We start from the raw sequence: 23,791 nt of genomic DNA on the forward strand, positions 1-23,791 counted from the left end.
TTGGGGATATAAATGAAAGTGTTAGTTCCAAATCCATTTTAAGACCAAGTACAGAGTGGAAGGATGCTCATAAAACACAATAATCAACAAGCATTCAATTAATTTCATTCTATATAGCACCTTTCATTGTACACAAAAGCACTTTGGAAAATAATTACTTAAAATATCTGAGAGCAGAAAAAACTGACCAGACTAAATGTTTGAGTGCATGGCCAGCAAGAAAGTATTGTGTTAATTCAGCTGCCACAGTAGTGCCAAACTTAGTTCAAAATGGATCAGAAAAAAATGAATCAATAATTTAATAATCCAGACTTTTCATCTGTGTGCGCTGAAAGGGGTGATTTTGTTTCTATAATAAAGGTGATGAAATTGAGTTTTTAATCCAATTTTACCTGCATCTGTCACTTTTAAACCCAGCCACCCTTTAGAAAAGTCCTTTGGAAAATTGAGGCCGATTAGCATCTTAACTGCTCAGCATTTTTCAAGTCAGGCAAATTAATTAGAGCAGATACATTGGACACAGCCTTGTGAGCTTCACAACGTGATGGAAAATTAGGAAAAAAAGCTGTTGAAACTTTAAATAGGATTAGCTGACGGGGCAAGAGGCTGCATTACCCCTTTTAAAACTACTATATTTTTAGTAACAGTTCAATGTAAGGATGGTCTCTGCTCCTTAGCCATTCTTTTACCTTTTCATATTATCCAAGTCCTTCATACAAGCCAAATACAGTCTCTAAGGAGTGTTACTGGGTATAGTGGTTATATGGTGTATTCAGCCTCCCCACTATCTTGTTGACATTTTTTATAATTTGGATTCTTAATGTTTACACCATAATTGGATTTTTTGTGTTGTGACCAATACAAAACATCCCACAATATTAAAGTTAAAATAAAAACAAAAATCGACTGACTCTAATATTACACAGTTCTAACATAATAACTGCCTTATAATAAGATGCACGCACTTAATGTTTTCCTCTAAGTTCCAAGTAGTTACACAGCTACTTGGCATCAAACAAACTACATCATCAAGACAAAGGAGCATTCAAAGTGAATCCAGGATACAGTAAGGTTACTGAAAAGAATCACTCTGAAAAAGCACTGAGAAGGATCTCTTACTCAACATTTCAGAAACAGAGTGGAAGGCAGCCACGCACAGAATTCACTCTAGCTCCGTATGTGCAAAACATTCAATTACTCAACTTAAAATCTTTTATTGAGCTCGTCTATCTCGCTTAAAATTGTCCAAAATGTTTCCAGTGCAAGATCCAACCTGAGAACATTGCAATCAAGCTCCAGCTTCACTAGGCCACGTTTTGGGCCTGCACCAATCATTCTGGACCAAAATCTTTAACTGCCTTTCAGACAGCCTTGGTGTCACAATCCCTCCTAATCCTCTTACAGCTGAGTTTGGTATACTCCCAGATGGGCTTAAAGTGGAGAACGACAAACAAACTGTAATTGCTTTTACTTCACAACTAGCACGTTGACTTGTCTTGCTCACCTGGAAGAATCCTAACCCACCTCTTTTAAGTCAGTGGGTAATTGATGTTCTATACTATTTGAAATTGGAAAAAGTTAAATTCTCACTTAGAGGAACTGTTCAAAAACGTTTTTAAATGAAAAAAAAAATGAAAAGCACTGAAGTTCATCATAATGAAAAGGAAATCTGTTCAGCACATCCCAAATTTCAATATCTTAAGTCAGGGAGGACATTAAAAGACCTTTGGAAAATCTACAGCAATGAGTCGTCCAGAGCTGGCATAGAGAAATGATATAGAATCACAACTGCTTCATTGGAAGGGAGCAAAACATAAACCACTCCTGAATAAATTCACACATCGCATCTCTACTGTAATTTTGTAGAAGATGTGATAATTCCTAGAAGAACACTCTGCACATTAGACAGACATTGATATTTTGTTATTAGCACATATCACTGTATACTATCTTGAGAACATTACATGTGTTGCTGAGCCTAGAAGATGTGTGAAGAACAAAAGAATGCAAAATGTATACAAAAATCTAAAAATAAAATATGCAAGACACCTCGGACCAAAAATTCAATTTTAATTGAATCCAGACCAACAACCAGAAAATCCTTCAGCCAGAGGCTCACTGTTGTGTCTTAGAGACAAAACTGCCAATGTACTGAAATGGGCCACTCAAAGTCTAATCATGGCAGCAGATAAAAACTGTTCATCAAGGGCCAATCTGAAGAGTCTTGAGCAATCTGCTCAAAAATGAGCCAATACAGCCCTGTCCAAATGTACAAATCTGCCAGTCATTTCATAAAAGTTGTACCGTTTGCCACAATACCCTTTACAAAGGCCTGAATACTTATTAGTTAAGGATAAATGTATGTATAATTCTTAGTATATCTGAAGAGTATAGCTTTCATTTTAACATTGTGGTTTTTGTTTTAGTCCAAGGCGCAAAATTCCAATTAAATATGTCCCAATACAACATAATGGTGACTTGTTTTTCGGCTCCTGCATGGACAATCTGTTGTTTGATTTAATCAATTAATTTAAACTCTTTAGTGTGCAACGCCATTGCTTGTTAAAAGGAAACTTTTCTTAACTGGACTTTCTTAGCTCTTTCAAAGTGAACAGAAAGATTTCTAATCTTCCATTTTTTGTGCAAATAAAACAAACATCAGGACCTGTTTTTACAACAATATCAACAACACTAAAATTCTGAAAATGTACTGGTTTTGACAGTATCTTTCTCAATTTATTGTTTAATTAAATATCACAGTTTTTGTTTTCAAATGAATAATTTCTGAATGTAATCACTAATTGTATTTTTTCCCAATATACTTAGTAAACACAAAACTAAAGGCCTCTGACGAGCCTGGATTAGAATGAAAGTTCTCTACAAAATACATACAATGTACAACTAAAATATTCATTTTATTTAAAAGCTGGCATTTTGACAAGCTCACAACTTAAACTGATTTACAATTAAAAAAGAATGGCATAATAATGCAGAGTTCTGGGTTTCTTGCCAGGCAGGTTAAAGCGAACATGGTGTCTGCATATCTTTTCTGTTGCTCCATTGGTTTTCTTGGGGTTCTCAAACATGTCTGAGATTGTTGCCTTTATGTGAATGATCTGTGGCAAACTCTTATCCTGTCCAATGTTCCTTCACCACAACTGTGGGTTCAAAAAATGGACAGATGAATGGATAATAACAAGTACTTAATAAAGTGATGCTACAAACTATAGTATAATCATAAATAAACACTGAGTTCACTTGTTTATTTACAGTATTTGCAGGCCACATAAGGCTTTAGCTGGCAGTATCAATTTAAAATGGCCTCAAGGGACAAAATATTATGTTGCTCTTTAGCCTGATTTTAACTTTTATTAATTTTTTTTTTCCATACTCATGTATTGATGTTTCATAAAATAAAACTTTTTTGGATATAAATGTTTTTACTTCCCTAACAAGGTTACAATATAACTAACTAACTTTGTGTGCTGATCTTTGTAAGTTTTGATTCCTACTCTAAAGGTAACTCACTCCACTGTGGTCATGGCCTTCACACTGTTTACTAAAAAATCAGAATCACTAATCCAATGTGGAGGTTCAGAAAATAGATGAAAGGAGGAACAATCAATATATTATGTTTTCATTTTTACATTTCTTTTGAAGTATCTCCTGCCATAGAAGTCATAAGCAGGCAAACATTATGTTAAGTTCTTATTAAATGACTCTCTTCACTAGTGTTTATTCAATTCAATAACTTATTGTTACTAGTAGTATCCAGTTTGAAACTCCTGCCCTGGCACAACTGTATTCCCCACAGATTCTCCATATGGTCCACAAATTCATCTTCAACCTCCACCCTAACTGTCTCTCCTCTCTTTAGATGAATTAACATTTATGCAGTTTTCAATTTTTGCTTCTTAAACTATTCATGATTATCTGAGCTGCTCTCAATCTAATGATTTATAGGTTCAAAAACTGAGAAGCCCAAGGAAGCCACTACATCAATTTTAATTCTCTATCATACTCCTAAAACATTTTAATGCTTATCAGGCCTTTTGGAGCATTATCTTGCCGGGAAAGCCCATTTGGGTATGGTGCACTAAGGAAGACCCTAATTAGCAGCAATGTTTTTCAGACATTGTTCAGCTCATCTAATGGGATCCAGTGCATGTTCAGAAAACGTACTACATGCCACTGCACTACCACTACCAGACTATATTGTTGGCACTGAGCACAACTGTCCAGGAATGCAAAAGGTTTTAACCATACTATGGTTCCCCTATGAGCATGAATTACATAATGCATTACTTTTTTATAATCTTCCAGTGTTCAGCACATGCATTCCATAACTTACTACAACTAGAACAGCTAGTTTTTTGCTGACCTTAAACCACAGTTCTATGGTTTGCCACCATAACTCATCCACAATAAGTCAAGATATACTAAAATGCCTTCTTCAGCACTGGAGGTCTGCTAGTTAACTTACTGCAGCTTTTCTGTTACCCTGAACTGGGCATATCAGTACCCAGAACATACTGCATTTGGCCATATAATCTAAATTGACAGGATTCTTTTCTGGTGGTTGTTTGTTTTTCAAATCACATTTATATTATTGTATATGAAAACATCAGCAGAGTTTTTCTGTACCTGATACTGTAGATTCATGCTACGCATATGGCTTCTGCAATCACAGAATGCTGGAAGTCATTTAAAAATTTTAAGTCTGATCCAGACTCCCTCTAAAATGCACACATACACACAAAGAATACATGCCAACTTGCTTCAAACTATATTAATTGTCTTCAACTATGAAGTAGTTACTAACTTAATACACACTAACACAAAAACATCAAGAGAAACAAAAAAATGGCTACTCAATGTATACATTTTCACAGCTGGAGCATTTGACCCTTGAGAGACTTGCTTATAATCTAAATAGAAATACAAAGGTAGAGCAGTGGTAGTAGTATAATTAGTCATTAGTTATAATCATTGTAGGAGTAGTAGTATTATAAAATATACACAGTACAGTAAACTACTAATTTAGATGTCACTAGAGGATATTAATACAACATTTCTGGGCCAATATCAATGGTTAGTCCAACACAGATATACATGTATATTTTTTCTTTCATATTATATTTATTTATACACAAATTCCAACGAGATTATTTATGAGCTGATGACTTATATAAGCACAATTAAATTAAATACACATTTTTCTTTCCTTAAACATTTCTATCTTTCCCAAATAGTGTGACTTTTACAAACAATCCTATAGAAGTAACATAAACTTTTGCCCATTGAATATTGGAGTAATGGATTTGATTTCGGGTTGTCTAGGACTGAATGTCTCAAAATTCCAGCTTAAGCAACAGAGGAGGAGAATAGGCTGCTCTGCAGGCAATGTTGTATTTTGTCTTTTACTTTTCAGGTATGTACTTGTCTTTTTGGTAATTAAATGTGTTGTATTAGTTACTAAAGAATTGCAGAACAAGTGTTGCATATTTCAGCTTTGTTTTTACTGGCATTCATTATGGGAAAAAAAAATCACACAGCTGAACATTTCACCCAGCAAAAAAAAAAAAATATGTTCAGTCAGCAGTCTTGCTTTTGTGGCTTACAGCAAAGGCATCATCATATTGATTAAGAATATCAGTAATAATCTTGATTATTGTAAACTGCTATCAGTTATTATAGAGTAAATCTTCCTAACAAAAAACAACTGACAGTGCAATCTTGGTTAAACAGCAACTTTCCCTGTCTGACCCATCATTCACAGCAGTCCAGAAAAAGTGCATACAAACAGACATTTGTTATAAGACCCATACACTCCTCGCAGCAGCAGTCATGTATAGCCTGTTCTATGATCTATATCTAGACTTCTTCTTCTGCTACATTGGTGGAGGTGAGTGCTTTTGGACACTGGGCACACTGCACCTTTGAGTCATATTTGTAATTTACTACCCCTGACTATACTATGACTGCCTGCTAACTGCTAAACACTACAAGATCCCAGCACATGTACCTGGATGGCCATCCTCTTCTACCTGAAATTTATCAGGGGTGGTCTCCCTGGCTAACTCCTTTATCCTGTGGATAGTCAAATCAGCATATGACACAGCAAAGCAAGTAAAGGTAGACTTTTTAGATTCAGTTCACTTGAAAATATCAAACAACGCCTTTAGAGAACATCTATTGCACTTACAATTGTAGCCATATAATTTCACAAAAATTAGCACCTATGCTATGTACAGCATAATGGTAAAGTTTAATTGAGTTTAGTGTGGTAAAGTCCTTCCAAATGATGGGGTTGCAGAATAAATTATTTCTGATATTAATGAATATAAAAAATATGCAAACTTCAATGGAATTAAATTAAAATGAATCCAAGGGATAGAATGCAATTTACTGTCCAACAAAAGAAAAATGCTCCTTACAAAACCACTGAGGGCAGCTTATCTGATTGCTCTCATTAGTGATTGCCACTATGACCATGAATTTGCCAATAAACAGTGTTAGACGTCATTCACACAAAGCCCTATTTCTTAGCTAACATCAAGTTTTCAAAATGGGAAAATGCGAGAAGAGACTTTGAAGGAGAAGTGAGAGGACAAGGGAAGGATGCGAAAAGACTACTAATTAAATATTATCAAGAGTACACAGATCTACAGACCACTATCTATTTCTTTACTAGGAGGATTATGTAGTTAAATATCATCTCAGGTCACATATTGCAGAATCTCAACTTCACCCATGGCTATCACTGTAAATCTAAACATCATTACACAATAAGCAGAAAGATTAAATCACAATCCAACATTTTCAGTGCCAATCTTGCTGCCTTCTATATTTTGACTTCAAGATGCAAGGTAGCGCGATAAAATTAAAAAAGAATATAAACCAAAATGAAAAAGTCAGAGTAAAAAATAAAACAATTTTTTGGTCAAGCTTTAAACTATAAATTAAAGAAAGACCCCCTGGTCTTCAATAAATAGAAATGCCAACTGATTTATAACTTTTAGAAAAGACCTGGCACATATTTCTTACTCTCTGGTTATGAATTTACACAATAACTGAATGAAAAAATATTGTGACAAAGTAATTAAAAAAAAAAACAGATAGAAAATCTGTAAAGCAACATTCAAAGTACTTAAGACATTTGTCAATAAGCTATAAAGCAATACAATTATATTCAACAGCTCAATCCAGTCTGAGGGTCTCTAGATCACTTATTGGAAGGCTGAAATGGTGCAAACCAGTGTTATAATTAGAAACCAAATTAGAACAATTTAACAATCTAGACAAGAACAGGCCATTCAGCCCAACAAAGTTCATCAGTCCTATCCACTTTATTCTTCCAAAATAACATTTTAGTTTTGAAGGTCGCCTACCACAATACTTGGATACTTATTGCATGTGTCTGTGGTTCTCTGTGGGAAGAAAAACATTCTAAGTTACATTCCAAATTTAACATTCCAGCTACAAATTTCTTTCACTATCTTCAAATCAGGAACTTTGTTAAACAGAACCTTCCAGATTTTCCTCATCTTGCACCCTCATCCACGCTGGAAAAAATATTGCTCAATTTTGAGGAATTAGACTCCATCTCTGCAATATATAAAATCATTTTACAATCCCTTCCTTTCAAAGATCCAAGAGGACACTGGGAAAATGACCTCTCAATTAATATATCAGAAAAGGAGTGGAAAGTAGCAATGCAGAGAATTCACTCAAGCTCCATATGCGCAAAGCATACAATTATACAATTCAAAATTATATATCGAGCACATCTGTCTCGACTAAAACTCTCCAAAATGTTTCCAGGGCATGATCCAATCTGCGAACGTTGCAACCAAGCCCCAGCCTCACTAGGTCACATGTTCTGGGCCTGCACCAAATTAACATTATTCTGGACAAAAATTTTTAATTACCTCTCAGACAGCCTTGGACTCACAATCCCTCCTAACCCATTAACAGCTGTGTTTGGGGTTCTTCCAGAGGGTCTTAAAGTGGAGAAGGACAAACAAATTGTGATTGCATTCACTACACTGTTGGCACGCAGACTTATTCTGATAAACTGGAAGAACCCAAACTCTCCTCTTTTAAATCAGTGGGAAAATGATGTGTTATATTATTTAAAATTGGAAAAAATCAAATACTCAGTTAGAGGATCTGTACAGACTTTTTTCAAAACATGGCAGGATCTAATCAGTAATATTTTAAAATAAGTTTATAAAGCACAGAGAATTTATTAATTTAGGTATTTTTACAAGCCTTAAATTTTACACCGTTTGGCTTGCTCTCTTCTTCAAGGGTGGGGATCGATCTGTTCTTAGCATAATTCTTTTTTTTGTAAAAACTTGATTGCTATGTATTGATTGTAATAAAATTAATAAATAAAAATTTAAAAAAAACATTCTAAGTTTGTGTGAAACTTACCCTTAACAAGTTTCCAACTGTGTCCCCATGTTTTTGTTGGACTCATTTTAAAGTAACAGTCTTGATACAGTGTACTAATTCCCTATATAATTTTAGAGAATTCAGTCATGTCACCTCTTAATCTCCTTTTGCTTAAATTTAAAAGGCTCAGCTCTTTTAATCTTTCCTTATAACTCATCTCCTGTCGCCCTAGAACCAGCCTAATCGCTCTTCACTGGACTTTTTCCTTTGCTGAATTATCTTTTGTATAGCCTGGAGACCATAACTGTACACAGTACTCCAGAAGAGTCCTCACCAGTGTGTTATAAAGTTTGAGCATAAACATCTTGGACTTGTAATTTTATACATCAGGGTGCTATACAACCTAACATGGCTAATGGCTTCTGTACACTGTCTAGAGGCTGTAAGTGATGAGTCCATTACAACTCCTTAGTCCTTCTCATAAGGCGCACTTTAGATTTTCGGATCTACTATTGTTTATTCAAACCTAACATTTTTACTTCTTATGAGTAATACTTCACATTTACTTATATCATATTTCATCTGCCACAAATTTGCCCAAGCCTGTGTGATGTCCAAATCCCTCTGCAATGATTCAACGGAATCTAGATTAGATGCCAATCCATTTAGCTTGGTATCATCTGTAAACCTAACCAGTTTGTTACTTATATTCCTATCCAAATCATTTATGTATGTATTAAAAATAGCAGCAAACCCAGCACTGATCCCCAGTGGGAAACCACTCTTAATATCGCCAAATTCTGATGAGGCTCTCCGCACTATAACCCTCTGCTTCCACTGTCTGAACCAATTTTGCATTCATCTACACATAACACCCTGAACTCCCATTTCCTTTAGCATAATATCCAACATGTCAATTAGCTAGAAGTCGTTCAGGAAGTGCAGGCAGACTATCTGTAAAGTCAAGTAACCCGCTAAATCTAATTCAAAATCACAGTAGGGGAGTTGAGTTAGGGGCTGTTTGTATACTTAATAGTTTTAATTTGTGTTTAACTTTAAAAGTTAATTCATCAAGGCTACTGGACATATGTTCAAGGTCATTAATGAATGACAGGCAGTGACAAGCTATTCAAATCTGTAATATCTACCTCAGTCTTCATTTGGTTTTCTAGTACTGGCAAAATGTACAAATGTAGCTTATGACGTCAACCACCTAGGAAACCTGATGTGTGTCTTCTGTTAGTCATACTGCTATGTGTTATGTGCTAATTTGCTCATACGAGTAAGAATCTGTACACACAACAATAATGAACCTATAAACATGTTACTTCCACCAAAATTAAATTTTTGGAAAACACATGAATATATTTATGAGATGAGATGCATGTGATTCTAACACTGAACTTTGTATTCTGACCAGCATCAGGGCAGTGGAAGACTGTTATCATTGTGTTCTACTTTGAATTCATGTTTGTCTTTGATCCCCGTGGCCTTTACCTTTTCTGAATTAAGTGAACACACTTGTCTTCTTCTACATGGCTCTTTTAAAAACATTTCCTTCTGGTTTTCACTTTTTAAATTTCAGAATTTTGTTGGCCTCTTTGTAATGTCCCACTTTAACTAAGCTTGGGGCAGTGTTAGTTAGAAGGTATTCCTATAGATGTCAGACATGTATAATACATTGCTTAATTCTGTGATTAACTTTCTTTAAGTTGCACTTGAAGGTTCACTGGGCGTCATGTAGGGCATCCTCTCCTTGAAATACCGGGCCAAATCAGAGCTGAAGGTAACCTAACGTAGGTCTATACATTGTGGGAGGAAAGGCAGCATATACTGTATTGAAAGAAAAAAAAACAGCATAGAAACAGGGAGGAGGTGCAGACTCCACACAAGTAGTGACCAAGCAAGGATTTAAACCCCTGTTTCCTGGACAGCGGTTCTGACCGCCATGCTGCTGTGCTGATACAAGCCTGTTTACATCCTTGTTCATCAGAGAATGTACATTTTCTCACATAAAAGTGCTATATACTTAATTAGGCGCATTCATTTTGCATTCTCCCATAAACCGTGTGTTATTTTCAACTCTGATTATCTATTACTACGTGCTGCTTCATTTTCAGAGATTCAGACAGAATCAAAAGCTTTTCAGACTAACTACAGTGTTAATGAAATACTTTTGTTGATAAAGATGTACCATTCTATATTAAAAGATCTTCTTTATATTAGCCTTGGATTTTCACTGTAAACAATATGTGAACATAGTTGCCCTTATTGCTGTACTATGCACACAATATTTAATAAGTATTGAATTATACAAACATAGTCTGTTCAAATCAACATTATCATATTTAATACAAATTAATGAACAAACGTCTAAGCACAAAAATAATTACAACAATCTTTAATTAAATTACCTGAGTCAACAGTTGAAGAAACATTGATTTCAACAATGTTTACACAAATCTAAACTAGAAAAAGGAAAATCATAGACCATATATCCAAACTAAAACCTTACATTATGTATGAAAATAAATCCTAAGCCTTATGCTAAAAATATCACCAAGCATACAGCAAAATCAGAACTACATTCATTAAAAAACAGATAATTATGACAATAGGATATGTGTACCGTATATAAGAAAACATCCAATAATGCAAATCCTGCATGTTAGTAAAACAAGATTATCAGTCTAAGGGAATCTCATTTCATTTACCAGTAAATATTTGTCAATACTTTGATGTACCGATTATTATTTGTATATATATTTGAAGTTTTCCAGTTCAGAAGCTATAATAAATCTAATTTTAGTTTGAAAATTGACAGAATTTAATTAAACTGACAAGAATTTTAAGATTACCTGGGTGGAACAGATGGAATGAAATTCTATAATGTATAGGATACCATACACATTTAAATGAGTCTAACCTGTACATCTCTGTGACCTGAGGGGAACACCCAGAGAACACAAGACTATGGAGATAGGAGTCAGCAGCGATAACCACTGCGCCACTGTGCTGTCCAAAAACACTTCTACATATCAGAATTATTTCAACACATTAATGATTAATTTCTTCCTCTGAGTGAAACTTGCTTGCAGCTTTTAGTATTTTGTTTTATTACTGGTCTTGTTCAATCCAGCCAGAAACTCCTGCCAGTATATACTTTTCATTTCTAAGAAAGCACTACATGGACTGGAGTGGACAAGTATCCCCTTAATGCCCAACTCATTTTATTTCTGATGTATAAAGTTTGTATAAAAACAAACAGCACATGTACCAGCTTATCAAATTTATTGTTGGCCATTTCATTGGTTGCAACTCATGAATAACTGCCAGATGGTTATGAATAAAGAGTCAATCAAAGGTGCTGACTCTGAACATGTCTGTGAAACAAAATCAAACAAGTAAGGTACAAAGAGCGAACCTCTGTGTGCTGAAGGATAACCTGCAGTAAGCATCTTTCTGACACTCATAGACAGGCAAAAGTCACACCTTCAGTAGTTTCTGGAGTGACACGTTTCATTAAGAGTGAAAAACAACTTCTAAAAAAAATTTGCCTGAATAAAAACAGTCCCTCTAGGATCCACGTTTGAGACTCCCATTGAGATTCACTGCCTCATATCCTGACCACTGTTTTCTGTCACATACTGTACCACGTTGGCTAATCAGCATGGAGGTAAACAAAGACATCTGGCACACTGGACATTTAATTGATGTTTTCTCGACTCAAATTGGAGACTTTTTTTTATTATGTCAAAACTGTAAATCTCTGATACGTTTGCAATTGTGCTACTACAACTCTGGTATTAAACCAAAGACACTTCTACAGAACCTGAGATTACCTTTAATCTTACAGAGTCTACATATATTGTAAATTTATTAATATGGTACTCAAAAGGACCTAGTTTGTGACACTGCTAATGTTTCTAAAATAAGATATTTTCCACAATTCTCAAGATAAAGTATATCAATCAGCGAATCCTTGTGTGCTTACGCTGCCTTGAAAACATACTTCAGTCAACACAGAAACACTAGGTAAGAAGTCAGTTCACCCTGGGTCTGCTCCTATAGTCACTCCAACTAAGGCAGCTTAGAGTCCTCCAATGAATCTGGCTTACATGTATTTAGGATGTAGGAGGCTCTTTCCACATACTAGGTAACCAACAAATAATGTATGTGTAGTGCGAAATGGGACCCCTGTGCCCTGGGGTTAGAATAAAGTCACCAACCCTTTTTTATATTGTAAAAGGCGACTATGGAGGATGATTTAAGGAACATAAAAACCTATACTACGCTACACCCAAAAAACAGAAAATAGCCATTACTCTGGCAAACAGAGGGAAAGAAAGTAGTGGGAACTGGAACACTTAGATGCTGTAAATAAGTACAGCTTTACTCATCATTTCAGAACCTACTTAGACTTCTGCTTAGAGTGCACATTAAGTATAAACTGAAACTTGTAGCGTTTATTGCATTGTAACAGATAAATATTACCAATGTTTATAATTGCATAATATTTTGAATAAAAGTGTATAATGGTGTAAGGAAAACCAATGAATAAAACTCAGGTATTTCACTTCTAAATCCCCAAAACTGTCGAGCATTAGGTTGACTTCCCATTTCTAAACAAGCCCCATGTGTGTGAGTGGGCCCTTCGAAGAACTGGTGCCCCATCCAGTGTTGGTTACTGCCTTGTGCCCACTGCAGCCAATGACATTTATTTGAAAGAAGTAGGTCTGAGATTGCTATGTGACATAAATAAATATGACTAGAATTTATGAGTTTAGTCACACAAGTGAAATCTTTATAAAGTACTCATAAAATGTCAAGACATGTTTTATGATTTTATGTCTACAACTGATTTTACATGATAAGAAAAAAAAATATCTTGTGGCTTCTGTTTAACTCATAAAAATACACACAAATGTAACCCTGTGCATGTTCAACAGAAATTAAGAGACCAGAAATCTAAAAACCATAAAACCATGTTAAAAATACACCAAATCTGTGGCCAAAGCCATCTAAAGCAGTTTCTCAAATTCAGTCTTGGGGTACCACTGTGTCAGTCTCACTTTAATATAATTCCTCTTATTTGCATTTTAAAGAATTGCCACTTACTAATGTACCCACAAAATTTTTGATCATGATACGGAAAGTGCTGCTCCATTTCAGCATTCAGAGTCATTTTGCACTTATGTCTGTACTACAAATAACTAATTGTGAATATCTGGACAAATGCAAATGCAAAAACTCCAAAGAAAATGCTTAAACAAAAGCATAATTGTAAAAGAAAGTTAGGCATTTAAAGCTATGAAAAAGGAAATGTATGAATTTCTTCTAAATGTAAATATGACTAGAAAATTTTTGTGAATGTAAAATATAACATAAAAACACTAGCTAAAAAAAGAAACACAAGTAAGAGGTACCATTTGATTTGTGAAACTACAACAGGAAGCCATGTTTCCAGGATGAAGGACTATTCCTGTCAGGTCACACTGTGTTCCAAGTATTAGCGAAAAAATGTAGTAGCGCTCTGATGACATGGACCCCATCAACCAAAATATATATATATCTCCACCATCTTCATCCACAGACGGCATGGTGGCGCAGTGGGTAGCGCTGCTGCCTCACTGTTAAGAGACTTAGGTTCGCTTCCCAGGTCCTTCCTGCGTGGAGTTTGCATGTTCTCCCCATGTCTGTGTGGGGTTTCCTCCGGGTGCTCCGGTTTCCTCCCACAGTCCAAAGACATGCAGGTTAGGTGTATTGGCGATTCTAAATTGTCCCCAGTGTATGCTTGGTGTATGTATGTGCGCCCTGCGGTGGGCTGGTGCCCTGCCCGGGGTTTGTTTCCTGCCTTGTGCCCTGTGTTGGCTGGAATTGGCCCCCACGACCCGTAGTTAGGATATAGTGGGTTGGGTGATGGATGGCTGGATCTTCATCCACAGGCAAAAGTCTAAAGTAAAACACCCCCGACTAGAAATATGGAAATTAGACTTCTTAAAAAGACTAAATGAACTTAGTAGAAAAAGAGAAGAAGCTGGACTACCAAACAGATTTGCAGCACCATCATATTGACTGGAGAAAGCTGCTTTGACTTAGTCAACTGAAAATGTGCAAGCATAGTAGGAAATTAGACTCCCATTGACCTACCCTGAAATGCCAAGTATCCCATATTTCTGGACTGAATTAAAAATTGTGTGGAATCCCATGACAGGAACTGAATCTTTAAACATAGAAATGACACTCAATTTTTCATTGTTTACTCTTGTGGTGTATAAATTAAAATGTGTCAGGGCACAAGAGCTGTCACATACTTGCACAGTCATGAAGTATGCACACCCAAACATACACACAAAGCGAGTGGATTTCCTTTTATAGTTAATTGGTAGACACACACAGTTTGCACATACAGTACGTGTTTCTGCTTCTGCTCAAAAGTGTCCATGTATGTTGTTTGTAGCACATGTATAGTCAATGTAGAAATGTCCACATGAACAAAAAATAAGGTGGTGCCCAAGATGCATTGTGGAGACTGGCATCATTTTGTCAGCGCCCACATACAAAAAGTAAGAACTGACTCTTACCCTGGCCGTAATGGATGGTACTATAGATGTATGGACTTAATGACCTTCTCTTTGCTGCTCTTATCTATTTAAATTTAAAGAAAGTCTGTTAAACAGACACCATAATTGTTTATATTTTTTGCACTGAATATTTAAACTGCTTTACAGATTGTTTATACTTAACATAAGTGAATAAAGTGACTTGTATATATCGTGTAAGTTAAAACTCATGACTTTAGAAACATCCAACCTTGTAAGCTGCAAAAACAATCTACTTTTAAAATTTCCTTGATTAATACAGTATTAATGATATTTATGATTACCCTTAATTCCAGTTGCATTTGCTGCATACACCACAAGAACAGAAAGTCTGAGAGGAATCACAACTCTGTTTAACTGCACAGCCATGTTTCTATGATGGGGCAAATGTGTGTGTCTTTGTTATTTAAGCATTATAGTCACTGTTCTGGAGAGACATGCAAGTAGGAATTTCATTCTACTGAGAACATGTGACAATAAACCTAAACTTCACAAAAAAAAATACTGAAATGTAAACTATGCAAAACACTGGATTAATTTCTAAAAAGTGATAATATACTTCTGACTGATAATGTGCAGATACCACAGAAGATTCAGCAATTTATTGTAGAGCAAAAAAATAATCTGAATTTTTTGAAAGAGTGTTTCCTGAGCATTTATACATCTATATGGGGTACGTATACAGTCTTAACTTATATGTTGTCATGAAAGAAACCATTCTGGTGTGTTTACAGAAAATAAGTGAACACAGGAGGAGGTTGTGGAGAATGTTGGAAAGAGGACACATATGTCTGCTAGCTTCATAGTCTGTATAATGACAACCCGACTTGGACTCTAACCTGACACGGCCCCACCAGCTCGCCCCTTGTATGGGTCTCATCAGACAATTCTGTTTTTATCTTTAGACAAAAGCAGCTCGGTACCACATGCTATCTTGTAGTCTAGTGCAGAAGTCACTGCCGGCAGTATGCTTAGGCACACCCTTCACAATCTCACCACAACTGGAACCCCAACATTTCTTCATCTTTTGTGTGCTCTTTAAAAACTGTAATATCCCAATGTAAAGCTTTTAATATATTTTATGTTTACTCTAACCTTAACAACACACAGAAAAAAACACATAAAATATTTCAAACTAGCCAACCCGCGGCATAGCATACGCCGCATATAATTATTTATTGATGAGTGAACACTTCCTGAAAGACACAGTTGTCCAAATGGGGAGGGTTTAAGGATACAACTATCAGTGAATGAAAAGATGGAACTCTGGAGAGAGCAACATACAATTGTCCGTGAGTGAAAACAGGTTTTGGTAGATACAGGCATATTTGTTTGAAAGTTTGTCCTTATGCCTTATTAATAGTCATTGCAAACACCAATCTAACAGGAAATTGTCTGCGTGTAAAAGTAAAAAGCAAGTTAGAATCTGATGGGGTCAGGGAAATCCGGGGAATAAGGACAGTTTGTGAGGTAACAGATGTGATAGTCTTACACTCCAGTACATTGCGGTGAATGCTGGTAACTAAAAGTCTAGTGCCATTAACACATGGGCGGGGCTCTGTTAGAGTTGGCGGGCGGGGCTCTCTGTCTTGCGTACGGTGAAAAGTCAACGTGGCTCAGAGGTGCATGTGGACTTTTGCACAGACGAAAGCGACTGAGGCTGTGTTTGGTGAGTTGTTGCATGCGGGCACATGAGCAGGCAGTGCACATGCATCGAGAGCGACGCTGGACGCGGGAGGACGGTTACAGCTGGCGTGCATGGCTCTGTCGAGCATATATTAGGTAGAATGCCCAGAGGGGACTGGGCAGTCTCATGGTCTGGAATCCCAACAGATTTTATTTTTTTCTCCAGCCGTCTGGAGTTTTTTTTGTTTTTCTGTCCACCCTGGCCATTGGACCTTACTCTTATTCTATGTTAATTAATGTTGACTTATTTTATTTTCTTATTGTGTCTTTAATTTTTCTATTCTTTATTATGTAAAGCAATTTGAGCTACTGTTTGTATGAAAATGTGCTATATAAATAAATGTTGTTGTTGTTGTATCCCATGGTCTTAGAGTTGGTGGGGGGGCTCTTTGAGTTGCCGTTGTCTTGCGTGCCCTTAGTGAATTATATATATAGATTTAACCGAAACAAATAAATAGAATATGAACCATTATTGTGTTTGATGTACTGTACATAGTTGGCCTGCAATGAATCTGAGAAATATGATCAAAACACTGCTAAAAATAAATTCTGCTACTCTGATGGTACCGTGTACCTATTTGTAAAGAATATGCAGCATACCAGTAAAATAAGAGGAATTAATGAAATGGGTAAAATGGGCCCAAACAAATGAAAATTGATTTAAGAAGTGGTTTATGTTGAGTGGTGGCTCTGAGGCTAAGGATCAGTGCTGGCATCTGGAAGGTTGCTGGTTCAAATCCTGTTACTGCCAGAAGGTATTATACTCTGCTTGGCCCTTGTGTAAAGCCCTTAACCTAAAAATTTCTCTGGGGCACTGTGCAATGGCTGACCCTGCGCTCTGACCGCCAAAGATCATGTGAAAACACAATTTCCCCTTGGGGATTAATACAGTGTGCCAAAAAAATTAATGTATGACTGCATTAACCTCCGAAACATGTAGGGCTGAATTCCAAATTCAAGAGGGTCACTCAAACAAAAATGTATTATCTATCCATCTTTAGTGTCCTTTCTATCTATCTATTGACTTTTGCATTCACCTAAGACTTTATTACAGACGGGCACACAAACATGACTATCTATGCAGCCCCTTGTTTTGAAAGCTCCTTAGTCATCACAGTTGCTTGAAATTCATAAATAACAGCTGGACCTCACAGAAAAAACAAGTTGTTTTTTTTACAATTAACAGATTCCTTTTTACCGCAAACAAGGGAAGAAACCTTGATTTAAAAAGTCAGTGAAAGCAACTGATGATATAAAATGCACGTTGCTCCTACCCCAATTTTTAAAGTTTTTAGCAGAATACTTAAAGAATATCACTGAAGGCATTTGGCTAAGGAGGATCTCTGCCAAAAGGCAGGCAACTTAATGACATTTTCTTCCGCGCTGGTATACGGTGTGAAGATTTAACCGAGAGTGTTTATGATGTCCAAGAAGAGACAGAGACATTCCCTCTTTTAAAAGAGCGTCTTGACTATGTCACCAATGGTGTCCCATGCCAAAATGACACACAGGCAGGGCGCATTCAGCTTTATGGCTCAGGTAATTTTGTCAACCTGAGAACTCTTTTGCTTTTTCTACACTTGGCTTATGCACCCCTTTTTACTTATTTTTTTATCTCTACATTATTTCACAATTTAGGTAATATTCTCCTTTTTGACTAGAATTAGTCTAAACGGTGTGTGAATTATTTTTATACAAAACCTGATTTAACTGAAACCAATGTACTAAAGAGTCTTTCTCAAAATGCAAGTCTAAAATGGATTAAGTAGGTGAGAAAATGGATGGATGGGTGGATGGATATATTACAGATTCACCAGTACCTAGGGCCCACAATTACACACCAGATTAACTTTCTATGTCAATAGATCAAGTGTGATGGCTTCAAATTAAAGATGAATGTGCTTAATATTTACCCATCTCAATTTTTTCATTCAAATTTCAACAAACAAAGGTCATTTATTTTGCCAAAACACTGCATTTTTTTTTGCAAACCCTATAATCTATTTCCTCCGTTGCTGATTTTATCCACCAGCAGAAGAATTGTTTGTTGTATGAGCACATGCTGGTTGGCACACATCATCCTTCTTCGCCACCTCAATCTGTCCAGATCAGCATGTATTGTGCTTGAGTGGCCATCACCTTAATGACTACCCCACTGTCTGAGGGGGATAGATAGCACATAATCTCATCTATTTTACAGAGCAGCTCAAGAACCTTAGCGTAGAAGGAAGGATATAAACAGCATGGTGTATGAAGAATTAGGCGCTGTGAAGCTCATCCAGAGTACAAAGTGCGAGTCACATGAGAACCAAATGCTGAAATGGCTTGCTTACAGCCTTTTGAACCTCAATTGTTCCAATCTATATAAAAAAATGCAACATTTGGTCACACAGCTGGATAAACACTAGCCTGATTCTTGAATATGTTATAAGAAAGGAACAGTAAATGTGCCAGAGACTCTTAACAGTTACACATGTTTTAACACTTTTATCATGTGCATACTGAGATTAAATATATATTACTACTGCAGGACAGAAAAAAAAATAAAATATTGCATTTAAATTCCATCCCTTTTGGATTATTTAAAAAAAGTAATTCAATCCTACTGAAACTGTGAATGCACATCACATGTACATTCTACCAAGAGCTGTTTTGGACTTCAGAAAAACATGTCCATCCTTCAAAATGCGTGTACAATGGCAAAACTTTAAAAAGTTAAATTAACTTTGCTGGAAATATAAACATAAGCTCTTATCAGTCTGAAGCAAAAATTCTTCAGGTTTAGCAGAACATCCATATTAAGAGCCTTCTGAAATGAAAACAATCACTTAACAAAAAATAAATTGACAAATACCAAAGCAAAATGCACCCCCTTGAAATTCTTTACGAAATTACTTTAGGAAAATGCTGTAAACTTAATATGCTCAAACAGATCTGAACACTGAATCTGAACAAAGCCATGTGACATTTAGCAGGACATCTTAAAAAGATTTTGGTGAAAAGACTGAAGAGACGGACACACTTTGACAATAATGTAATATTTAGAAATATCGCACGAACGCGGTTACAGTCACTGTATAGAAAAGTCGACCAACTAAAAAACAGTATTTCTATTAACAAATAGCTTCCAGCATCTATAAACGCTATATAGATTATTTTCAGGAATATGTCGGAAATTCTGTTGTCAATATTCATGATGACCCTTAACAAAAGTCACAACGAATGACTCTACGGTATCAGCACATTGATTAGAACATGAAAACCGTTCGCAGATGACGTTACTTTTGGCTTCTCCATCTCAAGGAAACCTTCTCGCGCTTTTTTTAATTCTAAACAGGACGTCCGAGATGATTTGTGCTGGAGCACGGGCAGCATCGCCACCAGCACACAGCCTCCTAAAACGCAAGCATCCAGACCCCCACGAATGTCGTCTCGTTCACGCAACTGCACCAAGCATTCGTCTTACCGTCCACAGCCATGATATAGGGGATGTTGTGTAGCTGTGTTCACGTTCGGATCAGAAAGCTTCCATTGTGCGCTTCGGCGAGCCGGAGCTGCTGCCGTGCTGCGTGCAGAGTGTTCAGAGGGCTGCTGGAAAGATGCACTGGCGATGAACGGGTGGGACGGCGGGAGGGCTGGCGTCGCTCGATGCTCGCGTGTCGTCCGCTCGCTCCGTCTGCCGCTGCCTCTCACTTCATATGCTGTTAAGCGAATGCCGCGCTCTCCCTCACGGCTGCATTCGCTTCTTTCCTTCTGTTTTAATTACTGCCTGCGGGCTGCCGGAAACACATTAAAATAACTCCTCCCTAAATAATAAATTTACCAAGGCTAGTGTTCACGGGATCAAATGTACCTGAATAAAGATACAAAAATTAATTTCCTTATGCTTACAGTACATTATTAACGGCTAAAAATGAATGATTCATTGAACCGAAAGTGGTTTCTGAGAAAAGGTAACGACTGGTTCCTTTATTCTAATATATAGCACATCTTTGTGTGTTCGTTGGAAACTAGGCTTACGGAATAATAGCCGTAAACATACCGACGGCACGCTTCGAATTCTGTTCCGGAATTGTTTGTTCGTGTCTTCCCCAGTACGAACGACGTGTATCTCAAGTTAACCGGTGAATATCAAGTGAAGATGAGTGGAGGCTGGCGTGTACGCGACGTGGTGTGGCGACCCGGCCAGGATTGTGTCTCGGCTTGAGTCGCCCAGTAATAAGAAGCGAAGGCTTTTTATTATAGAACCCAGTTTTCAGAAATGAATATAGTTTTGAACATCAACAAAAGGTATTGTATTTTTCACTCCCCTAGTAACCTAAAGAAATTTCTCTTAAGTACTTCAAAAGTAATCTGTGTATTTTCATTCGAAAGTAAATGAGAACTGGCTGAGGTGTTCAGTAACAAGGATCAATCAGAATGCCCGTTAATGTACAGGGTGGTCCAGATCTGTGAATTTCACCTTGGAATTAATAAAGTATCTATCTATCTATCTATCTATCTATCTATCTATCTATCTATCTATCTATCTATCTATCTATCTATCAAATTATGCAGATCCAGATCGTCTGGATGACTTTGACTTATGCGGGGACGATTCCAGTTCGACGAGAAGACGATTCTTCATGTCGTCAGTTCGCACACTTCTCGATGGTCCGGGATTTTTTGGGTGATTTTCTGTGTAATAAAATGAATAAGTAATATCGTAATGAAAATTGCATAATTAGATCTGGACCACCCTATACATTTTCTGACATACTGCTCTTTGCTCACTTGTTCTACTTAACAAATTGTGTGTTCTTATACTCAGTTCCATGACGGGGAACAAAATCAACAACAGCTTGTTTTGCAGTGCAGACACGAACATGACAGTGTGGATTGCCGAAATTGCTCAAACCAAGGATAGAAGCTTACTTGAGTAGTTTAAAGATTGAAAGTCAAGTTAAGGTCAGTAATTTTAAATGTTAAATGGCTGGGTGGAGGATGAATTCTATTTTATTAGGTTTTGTCTTTTTTTCCTGTTTTATTTTTTTAATTTTGTAATGTTTTTTCTCTAGTTTTCTAAATTTGAGATTGTAATGTTATTTTCTTGCATGAAAATTAATTAATTTAAAATAAAGACAAGTAGTGGCACAATGCTTAGCTCTGCTGAATCCCAACTAGACCGGCATCATCGTGGACCAGGCATGTGCTCTCTGTGACCACTTAATTTTGAAATTCATCATAAACAGATTAGCATTTGTACACAAACCATTTAGTAATAAACAGTTTGTAGACAAGCAAACAAAAAAATTAATTAAAACCTTATCTCAACTGACTCACTGTAGCTGTAGTTATAAGACCAATATACAAATAAAAAGGCTGAGCACCGAGACGGTGGCAGGATTTTTCCTTTAGCTAAGCTGGCAATGAGGGACCTGCTGACCCTAAGTGGGCATATTCATGAAAACTTAATCAGTTGTCCTAAAGTAGACAGTGTGACACAGTTGCTAGAGCATTAGGGACTTAAAATCGCATTGCTGAAAATGAGTTTAACGTAACTTGTATTTTTATGGAAGTTATAAAGCACACTCAAACCTGTTTTCAGTGCAACCTGCCATACTAAAAAAATGAACTGATTGAATCGACAAGTCCTCATATACCCTGGTTTCCCTCCACATACCAAAGACTCACATGAGATGTTAAAAGGTGAATCTAACTTGGCCCAGTATGAATGTGTTTAGTTTCATTCATCCTCACTTGTTTTGATCAGTATCAAAGGGAGAGGTTACAATGTTCCCGAGTTTGAACTTTGCCCATCAGTTCAAGGTCTGGGCATTTCTTATGTTCACTAAAGCTTTGTGGCTGTGTAGCCATAAATTGCTTTGAAGGCCATCCCCCCTTTCCGTGCTGCAATCCTAACATATTATGGCTTCCCCAGAAGTGTCAGTCAGGCCTTTCAGATCTTTAAAACACTGCACCTGGGATTCATTGTTTCGCTTTGTACCTGAGGCTTAACCAATCGCTTCTGGCAGGTGCTTTAAGGAGGAAGGCGATCTCTTAGACGTAGGCAGTGTCTCAACCAACTGCTTATGTTTAAAGCTGTACTAAGGTATGTTGTGAAGAAAACAGAGAAAATTACAGAGATCACTAGGAACCAGATGGCAGCTCAATTCAACTAAAACTCCAAATTGCAACACATTAAAACTGAATAAAGTTCAAGGGAAGGTAAATATTTTTATATCAACTTTACTTAATTAGTTTACTTTTTACAGGAATTGCATGGTTATGATTAACATATCAGGAAAGGCATTTGCCAAAAAAGTCAACGTTTACCTATAGTTCCTTACAACTTAGTGTTGAAATGTTTTTGGATTAAACAAACCAACAGATTTCTAGGTTTACAGTGTCAGTATTTGCAAGTTTAAAATGGACTGTGAAATTTTTACTTGCATGTGTAAATCAACTTGCAATACATTGTAACTGTATTGTGACCCAGAAATGACACCAACAGGGGGCTTTATGTCTCAAACCACTGACTGTAGCCCCAGAGTTAATTACTTCTGGGTCAAGTACATGGGTAAATGACAGGGTTGTGACAGGAAATGTATTACAAATCCTGCAAACCAATAGGTGGCAGCAGGGCAGCACATTATCTTGTGGATATGGTCTCCTGCTATCCTGCAATGTAATACACAGTTGATCTGGGGATAGGCTAACCTTTTAAGAGAGATGTCATGTCATTATCTAAACCGCTTAATCCAAACCTTGGTGGAGGTGGTGTGGGGTTTTGCTGGAGCCTATCCCAGCTAGCATAGGGTTCAAGGCAGGCCATTAAGAAACCCTGGACAGGGTGCCATTTAATCGCAAGGCGAACACACACACCCACACAGCAAAAACACACTAGATGTGGGTTTTAGAATTCGAGGGACACCTGGGTCACAAAAGTGAGGTCTAGGAAAGATGTTCTTGGGAGTTGGAAATGCCATTTCTGACCTTTGTGAGAAATGTCTAGATGTGGGGATGGAGGGTTTTTTATCTCCCTTTAACAGTCATGGGGTGGGAATTCAGGGGGAAATGGTGACCTTTGAGCTTGTAATGTTCACCTCACAGTTCTAGACCTT

General features: G+C 36.8%; 1 protein-coding gene across 1 annotated transcript in view; it reads right to left on the bottom strand.

Annotated features, from left to right (window-relative positions):
• samd10b (sterile alpha motif domain containing 10b) overlaps positions 1–20,615 on the bottom strand; it is a 254,590-nt gene extending 233,975 nt beyond the window's left edge. Inside the window, exon 1 of the mRNA XM_039734849.1 lies at positions 20,155–20,615. Within this exon, the coding sequence (XP_039590783.1) occupies positions 20,155–20,167 (13 nt within the window). The 5' untranslated portion in view covers positions 20,168–20,615. The remainder of the gene's footprint in view (positions 1–20,154) is intronic.
• Between the last annotated feature and the right edge of the window lie 3,176 nt (positions 20,616–23,791).

This window comes from Polypterus senegalus, chromosome 14 (genome assembly GCF_016835505.1).
Source record: "Polypterus senegalus isolate Bchr_013 chromosome 14, ASM1683550v1, whole genome shotgun sequence".
NCBI classification, from domain to species: Eukaryota; Metazoa; Chordata; class Cladistia; order Polypteriformes; family Polypteridae; genus Polypterus; species Polypterus senegalus.